This window comes from Megascapheus bottae, chromosome 14, assembly GCF_031878675.1.
Source record: "Megascapheus bottae isolate mThoBot1 chromosome 14, mThoBot2.hap1, whole genome shotgun sequence".
NCBI classification, from domain to species: domain Eukaryota; kingdom Metazoa; phylum Chordata; class Mammalia; order Rodentia; family Geomyidae; genus Megascapheus; species Megascapheus bottae.
The window spans coordinates 25,591,880-25,605,525 of NC_143522.1; the positions used below are offsets into that span (position 1 = coordinate 25,591,880).

The 13,646-nt window shown below is 45.9% G+C and overlaps 1 protein-coding gene across 1 annotated transcript; it reads left to right on the forward strand.

Moving 5' to 3' along the window:
• Nucleotides 1-1,554: 1,554 nt before the first annotated feature.
• LOC150054856 (uncharacterized) lies at nucleotides 1,555-7,152 on the forward strand. The gene is made up of 6 exons (XM_090344753.1): nucleotides 1,555-1,631; nucleotides 2,662-2,793; nucleotides 3,545-3,649; nucleotides 5,626-5,655; nucleotides 6,504-6,674; nucleotides 6,953-7,152. Exons 2-6 carry the CDS (start codon nucleotides 2,670-2,672, stop codon nucleotides 7,027-7,029), a joined length of 507 nt encoding a protein of 168 aa, XP_090200879.1. The 5' UTR covers nucleotides 1,555-1,631; nucleotides 2,662-2,669; the 3' UTR covers nucleotides 7,030-7,152.
• Nucleotides 7,153-13,646: the final 6,494 nt, after the last annotated feature.

Sequence of the window (13,646 nt, forward strand, 5' to 3'; positions counted from 1 at the left end):
CTTCTGCCCAGGCTGGCTTTGAACTGCAATCCTCAGATCAGATGAGTCTATACCAACAGCCCCTTTACTTCAGCTGAAGCAACAAGGAGATCGATATAGTTTTTAAGCATAGCTTATGTGGAATTTATTAAGAACAAAAGTTAAATCTGACAAACTTGTAAGAGTCATCTATCCCTCTGTGGGCCTGCCTGTAATTGCTACACAAGACCTGTAAAGGCAAAACTTAAAACAAGCAATTAACGAATCATATTCTCAGCAGAGAACCCTAGGCATAAAGAACTACTTCCTAATTTCCCCAAAGCTACTGGAATTGTGTTTATTCTAGGGACTTTTCCTTGTCTTTCCATTAATACTGCAATAGGGTCCAGAGATGGGCATCTAGGAGACCACTCAGAACACAAATAGAATGTTATAAGCTTATTGAGCAAGGAAGGAGCTGATGTGCTAGGACTATCTCAGAGTGCAGCCCGGATGTATAAAAGCAGGCAGTTTTTAAAGCCTTAAACTGCAAGCCCTTTTGTCTTAGAAGTTATTGCGTAAAGTCAGCAGATATGCTGGGTGGTTTCACAACTATAAATTCTGTGCTTCTTTATGTGTAGGTTACTGGGTTAGTGTAATCAGTATAGTCAACACATAACAGTATGTATCTGGTTGTGGTCAACAGGATTTACTGACAGACTCACAGGCTGGCCTAGTGGTAGAGTGCTAGCCTAGCATGCATGAAAACCTGAATTCAACTCCTGGTACCACACACAGAGAAAAAAGCTGAAGTGGTGCTATGGTTCAAGTGGTAGAGCTCTAGCCTTGAGAAAATCCAAGGACAGTGATCAGGCCATGAGTTCAGGCCTCAGGACTAGCAAAAAAAAAAAAAAAGATACAAACTTTGTCAGAGTAAACAATGGTAAGGGGAAGGGTATTCAGTCTGGGTAAACAAGGGTAGGGGGAAGGGCTCTAAGTTGCAGTCCCTTATTTCCACAATCCCATTAAAACAATATTCTCCACTTTACAACAATAATATATTTTCCACTTTCCACATTACAACACCAGCATCAGCTGATTTTCTACTGACCACTTGGTAAAGGGGAGAGATGTGTCTTTAGAGGCCTTTTGTTGATTCCTGGTACGTTCACTCCAATATTATACAATCGGATCCTGTTTACTTCATTATTTTCATAAACTATTTTGTCCTAAGAAAGTTTGAAATTCTGTCTTGTTTTGCACTTGAAATTCTGTATTGGAATTTGAAATTCTGTCTTGTCTTGCTCTTGAAATTCTGTTTTAGAATTTGAATTAGGTCATTTCATTCCAGACAGGGGAGGAAAAAACAACTCATTGAAACAAAGCAAGAGAAAATAGTGGCCAAGTCATAGTTCTAGAATAACTGGTTTTTTCTCTCCAGTACACACACACACACACACACACACACACACACACACACACACACACACTGAAAGAGAGGGGGAGGGGGAGGGAGGGAGAGGAAAAAGTAAGATTCTGTTCCTCGGGAAAATGAAACTAACCTCATTGGCTGTAGATTGTTGTGGGTAGGCAGGGGGGGGGGGCAGGGGCTTATTAAATATCTTCCAAGGGACTCTTCCGGAGTCACTTTCAGAAAGGAGCAAGACTGTGAGGTAAGTTCCATGTTTATAGGAAGTCCTCTTTCCTGGGTAAGGTCAGAGGGTGGGCAGGGGCCATGCCTTCCTGAAGCCCCCAGACTCAGTGTCCTCAAAGATGGGAAGAGGCTGAGTGTTCCCTCTCCAAAGTTCATTTGTCCTTACAGGGTAACAGCAATTGAAGGTAGTTTTTGTTTTTTGGGGGGGTAAAGGCTGCCCCCCACTTCCCCTAATCCCCACTCAGGGATTTGGTAGCAGTGACCTCTGTCCTTGCCTATGATTTTTTCAGAAGCCTTTGGAGAGGTGAGGGTGAAGTAGGCAGAGAGAGCTGATGGACCTTAGGAGGGACAAAATGAGCCATGCCAACCAGCCGTTTGGAAACAGCTGGCCTGGCCAGGGTCTTAGAGCCTTCAACGTGCAGCAAATCACCCACCCTTGCCTAACTAAAGTAGTCTCTAATTTTGCCCCATCAAAGGGAGAATGGATTCTAGCTTTCTTCTATTAAGAGAGGGGGAGTTTCAGCACAGTGGGTAGTATTATTGTTTCTGCCTTTTTTTTTTGGTGGGTCATGGGGCTTGAACTGGGCCTTGGGCGCTGTCCCTGAGCTCTTTAGCTCAAGGCTTACCCTTGAGAGTAGGAGAAGCCCCACTTCCGGTTTTCTAGAGGTTAATTGGAGATAAGAGTCTCTCGTCCTTTTGTGCCCAGGCTGGCTTTGAACCTTGATCCTCAGATCTCAGCCTCCTGGGATTCCAGTTGTATGCTACTGCGCCTGGCCCTACCACCTTTTAAATTAGTCTGTGGAGACTCAAGAGTCCCAGGGTGTCTAGATGTGGGTTTGAGGGCTTTTAGGAGAAAGGCAGCATCCACTGGGGTACCCCCCTCCCAACCCTAACATAGGGCCTTTACTTCCCTCCTTCCTTTAGCCTAAGAACCATTCCAGGGCTCTCACCAGGCTACAAGGGGCTCCCTATCCAACCCGGAAGCCATGTGCAGGAGGCCAGTTATGGGGGTGGTCCATGCCCTTACCAAAGCTCTACCCTTTTGGCAGATTTCAACATGGAATTCGCAGGAGCAAGCATGTTAGCTTCTTCATGTGCATCTAAGATCACAGCAGCAGTAGCCCTGGCCAAGGCTGGTGGGGTGGCCTCCGGGACCTTCCTGGCTGGTCTTTCCTCACAGGGTGAGTGTTTCTGTCAAACATGAGGTGCTGGGGGTAGGGGCCACGGGTGCCGCTGGGGAGGGAACAGAATCCTGCCCTCCTAGCCGTCCAGGATCCCCACCTGTATACGTTCCCCTTGATGTTTCTCTGAGGGATAAAAGGCCCCAATTTGACTTTGACATGAGGCTCAGGCCTAGGAGCTCCCTAAGGCTCTTGGTCTACAGACGTGGTCCTCCTCTCTGCCCTTGTCTTACTCTCAGCATGCTCTGAACAGGCCAACAAGCCCCCTCCTTTCAGATTTCATTGAAATATCCCCTTGTCAGCCGAAGTCCATTGGGCCAGCCTTTCAGAGCAATTTCTACACAGCCCCCACGGACTACTCCCACTTACTCTCAATCATTTATCTTACCTTTTAGTCCCAATTTCCCGTCCTCAGATCAACCTTGCCCTCATGATTAATGCAAGTGTGACTTCCACATGGGTTTTTGTAGACTGGCTGGCTTTGTGAACATGAGTTTCCTTGCATGGAAGAGTGTGTTGTATTTTTCACACTGAGGTGAACTGGTCTCTGGAGTCGAGCCAGCATCCCAGGGGAGTTTCCTACCCTCTTAGTATGGCCAGATGCTTCCCAGCCCATATCCACTGCCCTTCTCCTCTCCATCTTGGGGGGCAGATGGTGGAATCCCAAGGTTTTCCAACTTCTAGCACACAGAAGGCAAGGATGGGACCTCTGAGCCCTCCTCCTAACCTCTGACCCTTTGCTCTTCCCCAGGGGCCTCCCTCTTATCCTCAGCTGCTGTGGGTCCTGCAGCCTCTACCCTTGGGCCCTTGCTGGCATCACTGAATGTCAGCACCCTGCCTGTTCTATCCATTGGAGGTAAGCAGCTTCTTCCTTGTCTCCTCACACCCACCTTCTGCAGGAGTAAGTGTGACAAGAGGATCAGATGCTCACTCACATGTAACATCCCTTTCTGCATGTCAGACATGCTGATGTAGACAAAAGTACAAAGGTAAAAAGAGGAGATAGTTTGGGGGGTATAGAGAGGAGGGAGAAGGCAAAAGGTGAGGTGGACGGAGAGATCAGCCCTTGAAATGTGTATATCAGGACAGAACAACGAAACCTATCAAAACCATGACTAACAGGAGAAGGGATAAGAAGAGTAATAGACAAGTGTGATGATGTAGGTGACATGTGTGTGAGGACTTCCCACGGGAAACCCCTTTGCACAGTTAATATGCATTAATAAAGAATAAAATGGGAAGAGAAATGCAGGCAATTCCCTACTTATATGACAAGCAATATGTAGGACTAAAATAATATCAGTTAAATCTGACCAGATTTAGTCTATGCTAGTTGCTATGTCTGGCACTTTTTAATCAACAAGAACCATGTACAATTGCCCCAGAGTCCTGGGCAAGAAAAAAGGATGGGTGTGTCCCTTCATGGAGGAAGAAGTGAAAAGGAAGTGCTAAATTGTTCCATAGCACAATAGGTGGAAGGAAGCCCACCCCAGCAGCCAGCACAGGAAACCTTATCCTGGTTCAGATTTGCTGAGCTGCAAGCTGGTCTAGTGGTGCCACCAGCAAGTCAAAGGCAGCAAATGCCTTTAAACCACTCTCAAAGCCTCACAGTCACAGGCTTTCCTTGCTACGTGCATAAGTTTTTATTTCTTCTTGTTTTGCCCTTTTTTTTTTTTTTTTGCTAGTCCTGGGCTTGGGTTCAAGGCTTGAGCTTTGTCCTTGGGTTTTCTCAAGGCTAGAGCTCTACCACTTCAGCCAAAGCACCACTTCTGGCATTTTTTTCTATGTGTATGGCACTGAGGAATTGAACCTGGGTCTTCGTGCATGCTAGGCAAACACTACTACTAGGCCAAACTCCCGGCCTATTTTGCTTTTCATTTGAAACTAACACGATTTAGGAGATAGGAGAAAAAAATACCATATTAATGATTTCACTACCAAAAGCCCCAGCCAGCCAACAGGCAAATAAACAAGAACAAAGCAAAAACTTGATCAGATGTTTGAATTTTCTAGAGCCTGAATGACAGAAAAATCACCCAGGACAGGACACTATCCCTGAATCAGACATTCCAGCAATCGCAGCTTCTTTTAGAAGTTCTGCCCCTCTGAGTAACATAGGGAAGGACTAGCAAGGACCCTCTTTTCTGGTGAGCCCAGTCCCCCTCCCCACATGTGCACAGCTGGCCGAGGTGATAGCCCTGTGGACCTGTCACTAGTAGATGGCATGCATCTTTGTTGTTTCAGAGCATCATTAAGATAGGATACTGTCCCAGATCAGGGCAAAAAAAACCCCCAGAAACAAATGAACAAACAAACAAAAACAGCAACCAAGACTAGAAAGACAGCTAGGAATGACTTACTAACAAAGCAGAAGTCACTTGAGATGGGGGCAGGCACTTTAGACCAGTGATGACAGCTTCAAAGTTGTCAGGGCTTGTTTTTTATTTGTATTACCTAATAGTGTGAGGTAATTAGGTTGTACAGAATCAGTGTGGGGAGGGGGGCGAAGGGAGTTCCTTCTGGGTCTTCTCTAATGGTTTGGTGACCATGGTGAGGCTCAAGTATGGGAAGTCCTACATCCATGCTTTTTCCAAGGTGAACACCATTGCTCTGATTGTGTTGCCCTTCCCTGTTTAGTACCACCAGCAGAACAGCATCAAGGGATCCTTAGAGCCTTAAGACCTTGGTACAGGACATGTGTATTCTTAATCATTGGTCTAGAAAATTCTATGAGGGCTTAGATCTCCGGGCATTTCCTTCTTCCTGCTAAGGTCGTCACTAGCTTTCCATTGGCCAGCTGCTTCTCTCATATCGTGTCCTTTTTGTTTTTAGCCAAGACTGCTGCAATGATGGCTGGAGGAGGTGAGTTTCTGTGGGGAAAGGGCTCAAGTCCTCTCCTGCTGCTGTACCCAGACAGCTGGGGAGCTGCTATTCTTCTTAGAGAGGTGGTAGGGGGAAGAGGACAGAAGGAACAAGGTGGCTAGAGCTGGAACTTGAACACAAGGAGTGTGTGCTGAGTGCCAATGTCTTCTTGGCACAGCATTCACTGTGTGACCTTGGACATGTCTTTGAAGTTCCTGAGCATCTGTCCCCCCCCTCCACTCCCATAAACAGCAGCAGTTCCCCTGGGGGGGGGACTTTGAGGGGAGGTGGGTGGGAAGCATGCACACAGGATGCAAGCCAGGTTTGACCCACTGAGAGTGTCCTTTTCAGATGCCATCCGCTCAGCCACTTCTACTGTGCCCTGTGTAGATGCAGGAGGGCTCCATGCAGCCTTCTCCGGAGGCCGACCAACTTACAGGCTGGCCCAGGACTTTTCTCTCCCTTTCCTCCTTGGCCTGTGGCACCTTGGTGTCTCACCTTCTACCTTCTGTCTCTGGGGTTCTCCCTGGGTGTTGGAGCAAGCAGAGAAAGCAGAGCCAGGGCTCGGGATGTGCTGGGTTCAGGACAAATTAGAGGATGATGTCCTCCAGCTTCCTTGCAGAGCAAAGCAGCTTTCAGCTGGATTGTCCAATGGCTCATACTAAAGCAACTGTCTCAACAGCTCCTCTGCCAGAGGGGCTTCTGAAAGGACTTCGGGCCTTGGGCCCTCATGTGCACCCCTGGTAGCTCTGCTTTACTCCACTTACCGTCTCTTTCTCCAGACTGTGAGGTTCCCTGGCTAGGCCTGGGGTCCCCTTCCCTCAGCCGCTTGGTTCTTCTTCCCACAGCTGCAGCCGTGGCAGTCGTGGCAGCTGTGCCTGTGGTCCTGGGAACTGTAGGCTTTACTTCATCAGGAATCGCTGCCTCTTCCATCGCAGCCAAAATGATGTCCACAGCCGCTATTGCCAATGGGGGAGGCGTGGCAGCAGGTGGCTTGGTGGCGACCCTGCAGTCTGTGGGTGAGTGTCCTGGGTGTGGGGGGGGACATCCAGGTCAGGACCCAACTCCACTCTCAGCTAGGCAGCCACCATGAGCCTTCTCTTCAGGGGATAAGGCTGCAGGGATTGCAGTCTGCAGCAGAGATCCCCGTGGGAGGCAAGGGATTATGGTTAAAAGGGGGGGGGCAGAGTCTCAGGTTTGAAGCATTAATGAGTTTCTCCAGTGTGGCTGGCCCTCTCTGGCCCTCTTTGAGCTGACCTCCTAGTCCTACTCTGCTTATCCTGTTCTTCCTCCCTAGGAGCCTCTGGACTCCCTTTATCAGCCAAAATCCTGGCAAGCCATGTGGGGTCCGCTCTGGTGGCCATAGCCCTCTAAGAGTGCCGGCCAACACACCACCCAGAGAAGAGGATCATGGGAGCAAGTCTGGTGCAGTCTGTCTGGCCTGATCCAGTGAGGAATCAGTCCTCCAGAGAGGGGGTGGGGGGAGGGGAGGGAATAATGCACCAAATATGCAAATAAATACAACTAAGAAAAAAATCAGAAATCAAACCAAGTTGTTGTAAATTGGTCTGGATCTTCTTTTCCCTGTGTGTGCAGTCTGGCTTGGGAGGGCCTGTGGGAGCTAAATGTGAACATACCAGCTGCCTGCACCCCTCGCCCTGATACTTACCCTGGGTGTGACCCTAGGAAGCTTACCTTTCCCCCAGGCCCCCATTTGTTGCTCCCTAAATAGAGTGTCAAAACTCATTGACTTCCAATTTCAGACAGGAGGGTGTTGAGCTCAATCCCTGAGAGGCATCTGGGAGCAGGACAGGGGCATGCTGTGCCAGCTCCTGACTGGAAAGCCAGAGCCTCGTGTCCTTGTCCTCCTCCCATCCCAACCTCTGTATATACAGTCGACTGTTTCAGCCTCAGAGGAGCTACTGGACCATGTCAATGTCAAAGCTCATTCCCAGAGGAGCACTTTGTGCCAATAGCAGCAGGAAAATTGGGTTTGTCAGGGAGGCTCAGACCACAGCCAGGGCCCTTGTTCTGTACTGTCTTTTCCCTCTCACAAAAGGGTCTCCTAGAAACTTCTCATCAGTTCCAGAGCATAGGGAAGCTACTGCACATTGGACGCACTCTCATGCCCACAAACACATTTGAAGCAGAGACTGGGGTTAGGCAGTCAGCTGGGTGCTAGGGACCTGGCTGAGCTTTTCCCCTATGGTTCTTATGGTTTGCTGTGGGGATGGGCCAACAGCAGATAGCTGGAGATGTGGCTTCCTGAGGGTGCTAGGCTAGTCCACTTTCCATTACTGTGAAAAAATGCCTGAGAAAATGAGCATATAAGGAGGAAAGGTACAGCTGGAGACGTGGTCTAGTGGTAGAGTGCTCGCCTAGCATGCACGAAGACCTGGGTTCGATTTGTCAGTACCACCTACACAGAAAAAGCCAGAAGTAGTGCCGTGACTCAAGCATGGAATGCTAGCCTTGAGAAAGCCCAAGAACAGTGCCCAGGCCCTGCATTCAAACCTCAAGACAGGGAAAAAAAAAAGAGGTTTATTTGGTCCAAGATTTCAAAGGTTCCGTTGCTTTTCAGCCTAAAGTGAGGCAACAAAGCATGACCCTTGGTAAATACTTGGAGCAAAGCTGGGACACCCAAGGGGTGGGGATCAAATATTTCTTTAATAAGTTAACTTTATTCTACTAGGCTGTATCTTCTAAAGATTCTACCACCTCCCAGTGGCACTACAGGATGGTGGGCAAGCCTTCAGTACATGGGCTTTGGGGTGGCATGGACAAAGCAAGCTATAAGAAGGGGATTCTATGCTGAGGGCTTAAAAAATAATGATTCTATATTTCAGAAAAAAATAATTGCTCTTGGGCCAGGAGTCTGGCCTAATGGTAGAGCGCTTGCCTAGAATGCACGAAGGCCTGGGTTTAATTCCTCAGTACCACATATATAGGAAAAAAAAGCCAGAAGTGGTACTGAGGCTCAAGTGGTAGAGCTCTAGCCCTGAGAAAGCCCAAGGACAGTGCTCAGGCTCTGAGCTCAAGCCCAGGACCAGCAAAAAAAAAATAATTGCTCTTGTTTTCTGGTGAACCTGTGAGTTTCAGTATTTGTTTATGTCAGTGTTGAGGTGACATTTGGTAATTGTACTGAAACAATTATTTAAAATGATTTTAATACATTTATTACTCTATGTCTGTGATTAGAAATATTTAGCGCTGTGTGTTCTAAACTTTATCTTAGTGTCATGCAGAGTTAAAATATATCATTTAATACATGAAAAGTCACCAAATGCTCTCTTTATACAATGTTGCATCTGGACCTTCAACATAGAACTTTCATCTTTTTTGTTTGTTTCTTTTTATTGTTATTTTAATGGTGATTATGGAGGGGTTACAGTTATGTAAGTCAGGTAAAGAGTATATTTCTTTGTGAACAATGTCACCCCTTCTCTAGCTCTCTCCCAGTTTTTCTTTCCCATCCCACCCACAAGTTATGTAGTTCATTTTCAACCTAATGTCTAATGAGTAGTATGGCTGCATTTGTTCACTGTTTAATTTGTATCATTTCTACTACCCTTTAGATATGAAAAGCCTAGTATTTGGGCAGTTAGTCCTGTTGTTTCAAACATGGCTGATATCTAGTTGACTTCAGCAAATGAACATTTTTGTTGTCATAAAGAGGTGATTCCCTTGTACAGCAAGAAACAGTGTGGTCACTAGCACCACTTCCTAATCTTGTGAGAATTCTAAATTTTAATCTTTGCCAGCGTTGTACATATATTATCCTACTGAACCAAATATTCTAAATTATGCAGAACTTCTATGTAAATGTGATGCTAATTACTGCTGATTTCTTTGTATGGTAAATGTACTTTTTTCATAGTAAATGTATGAGTTGATCATATCGAAACCGTTTCTCAAGTATATAAGCCTTCTAAAATGCAAGGTTTAGGAGAACATTTATCAAGTACATGTCTTCCAAACTAAAATTATTAGTGGTGTTAGCCAACTTTTGAGGATTTGGATCCTAATTGTGTCATGACTATCATTAAGCAAAGATAATTAGACATTCCCAAATACTTAAAAATATTTTTTGTCATAGGGCTTGAACTCAGTGCCTGGGTGCTATACCTGATCTCTTTTGCTCAAGACTAGTGCTTTACCACTTTGAGCTATAGCACCAGTTCTGGTTTTCTGGTGGTTAATTGGGGATACAAGAATCACAGACTTTCCTGTCCAGGCTGGCTTGGAACTACAACCCTCAGATCTCAACCTCCTGAATAGCTAGGATTATAGGCATGAGCCACCAGCACCTGGTCCATTCCCAAAAACCCGACTCCAAGTAGTACCATTCAAATAGAAGCATTGTTTATCTAGAGCATACGTCTGTAAACAAGTACATATTGCTTTATTTAAGAGCAAATTAAAAAGTGATTTATATAGAAAAATGACCTATTATTGACAATATATTAGTACATGATATATTATGTCATTCCTCATACTATATATATATATATATATCTTGAGAAGATAATAAAGAGAGCTTAATATCCTGGAACAATGCTGTCAATCATAGTTATTATCCTAATATGCTGTATGCGATGGAAATAACTTTTGTCAATGGTGAAAATGTCTTTTCAAAATTCTAACTATGGCTGCTCTAAATCTTTTGTCATCTATAGTTTTGATCCTTTTTTAAACTCATGGAAAACAATTTTAAATAAGTAATTTTTCCAGATATATTAGTTTAAAAAATTGTTCTTGCCCAGTGCTAATGGTTTATGCCTGCAGACTAGCTACTCAGGAGGCTGAGTTCAAAGCCAGCCCAGGCAGGAAAGCCTGTGATACTCTTATCTCAAATTAACTACCAAAAGGAGCTTAAAGACATCACCACAAAAGCTCAAGAACAGCACCCAGGCCCTGAGTTTAAGCCTCAGGGCCAGCACACACAAAGAAATTATTCTTGTTGGTTTTATTTTTCTTGCAAAAATGTGCAATTGTTGTCAGCTAACATACTGCAGAACAACTTGTAATAAAACAACTTGAGCAGTATTTTGAGATGATAGGACATCACATGTAACTGAAACATTGAATCCAGGTCAGGTGTTAATGGCTAACCATATAATCCCTGCTCAATGGGAGACTGAGAGGGTGAGAACAGGAGGATCATGGTTCAAGTCCAGCCTAGATAGAAAAATTTGTAAGATACTTTTCATGTACCAGATTATTTAATCATCCAAGATACCTCCAAAGACAAGATTGCTGACATGTTAATGCCTTCAAGATTGAGGAATGTCCAGCCAGCGTACTGGTGGCTCACACCTATAATCTCCTGGCTACTCAAAAGGCTAAGGTCTGAGGATCCCAGTTCAAAGCCATTCCAGACAAACAAATCTGAGGCAATCTGACCTCCAATGAACCAAGCCAAACAACAACAACAATAAAAACACACAAAAAACCAACCCCAAACAAGTAGAGATATGGCTCAAGTGGTAGAGAGCCAGTCTTAAGCAAAATAACTAAACAAGGGTAAAGGGCCCTGAGTTAAAGCCCCAGTGTACAGGAAAAAAGAAAAAGAAGACTGAGAAATAGTCAAAGAGTGAGGGAGGGAAATGGGGCCAAAAACATGAGAAGGGGTATCAATGTGTGAGAAGTAATGCACCTATTACCTGGAGAATATAACTCTAACCTCTCGGTTCATTATTCCGACAATAAAACATTAAATTAAATAAACTTAAAAAAAAGAAATAGTTGAAGAGGGGAATTAGGACATATACTTAGAAATTGCTTTGCTGGACACTGGTGACTTACACCTATAATCCTAGCTCCTCAGGAGATGGAACTCTGACACTCATGGTTCCAAGCCAGCCTGGGCAGGAAAGGGGGTGAGACTTTTATCCCCAGTGAGATGTGGCTCAAGTGGCAGAGTGCTAGCCATCAGCAAGAAAAGCTCAGAAACAACACTCAGGCCCTAAGTTCAAGACCTGGGAGCGCGCGCACGCGCACGCACACACACACACACACACATTGCAGAGCAACCCAGGTATCCCCCTCCAACACAACCCTGGGGATTAATTTATCTTTGGAGAAGTTGATTTCTGGACCATGGAGGCAGGAACTTTGTGGTGAAAATAACTGTTTAAGAGTTTAGATGTGCATCTGCTACATCTCCATGCCCCTGGGATTCTAGCAGCCAGGCTAGGGTATCTGGAGCTGGTAGTGTTATGATCTGAGGATGAAATGCGTCCTTCACAGCCTTCTGTACTGATGATGTGGCTTGGGGCACTATTTTGGGAGATGATGGGAACTGCAGTGGGCGGGGGGGGGGGGGGGGAGCAGCTGGAGGAAGCTGGCCTCTGGGGGCATGCCTTTGCAGGTTATACCTGATCCCTCCCTGTCTAACGCCATACTCCCTAACTACCATGGCACTCTGCCAGGCCTCAAACCCAAAGCAAGGAGGCCAATTGCCCATGGAAATGAATCCTCTGCTAGTTGTCCTGTTGGGATGGGAATGGTCAGTGACGGCTAAGTGTAACTAATACAGCCAGTATTGTTATGACAAAGTCGCGAGATGACCACCAAGAAGACCACTGAGAGTCAGGTGTTCCGAAATGCAAAAGCAAGGCTTTATTCAGGAGGGCTGCAGGAAGCCCCGAGCTGAAATTTTACAGGGCTTTTTTTTTTTTTTTTGCCAGTCCTGGGCTTAAGCTCAGGGCCTGAGCACTGTTCTTGGTCTTTCTCAAGGCTAGAGCTCTACCACTTGAGCCTCAGCACCATTTTCGGCTTTTTTTCTATGTATGTGGTACCGAGGAATCGAACCCGGGTCTTCGTGCATGCTAGGCAAGCACTCAATCACTAGGCCAAACTCCCAGCCCCTTACAGGGCTTTTAAAGGCAAAGACCACAGATCTACAGCAACACAGCAACCAGGTGTTTGAGTGAGATAAGGTGGGGGTTAGGGACATTCCAGGGTGTTTGGAGCTAATGGAAGTTCTCACACTGGCTGAGTCCTAATTAGCTGTCTTGACAGTAGTTTTATGGCTTAGAAAAAATTGCTGGAAGTGCGCTTTTGGGGTCACTCATAGTTTATATAAACAACAAATGGTTACTGCCTCAGAATGGGGGGCGCTTTTTAGCTCCTCAGTATAGGACATGTTTTATGTTGCCTCAGCAACATAAACTATAAAAGATATATAAATTAACTTCCTTATTTCAGAAACAGGGCCCAATTGCTCCTGTTTCAGTGTACAGTTTTCTACTTCCTCCCAGGGACCCACCTAGACCCTCTGCCTTCAATCACCTCTCCTGGTGACCACTTCCCAGGGAGTTGGACAGCTCAACCTTCTGGTCCTTACACCTTGCATGGATCATGCAGAATGTCTCCATTGTCTTCCTCACAGCTATCTGACACTCCGCCTGATTGCTCTAAAGCCATCAATTTGAACTCCCCAGGAAAAACTGGCTTGGAAAACTCTGCAGACTTCAGAAAAGTAGCTGGTTGCCAGAATCCTTGCTCTTATTCTCCTGTTGTTGTGTGTATGGTGGAGGGTGGAGGGGGTGGTAGGTGGCTGCACTCTCCTGTAGTCCTGCAGGGCGGCCTGGCTTCTCTTCTCTGGGATTTGTGAAGAACAATGTGTTCTGTTATTTCCTGGGTTTGACAGAGCTATTGCCTTTTGCCTTTCCTCTCAGCTGACCATTTCCCAGGCCAACAGCTCCTCCCTGTTGAGAGCTCCCCAGAGAGGCTATTTGAGTGTGATTTACTGGGCATGGGTCAGATGAGAGCCTCAAAGGCCTCATAAAAACATGTTCCCAGCAAGGGGATTTGCACGAGTAGGCATGAGGACATCTTCCAGGATAAAGAAGTACATGTGAAGGGCACATGAGTAACATCCATGACCAAACCCCCTAGCCAGTGTTCCCTAAAAGAAAGCTCCAGACCAAATTCAAATAGACAAACAAACAACACAAGGGTCAGTTGAAGGTTTCTCAGAAATCTCC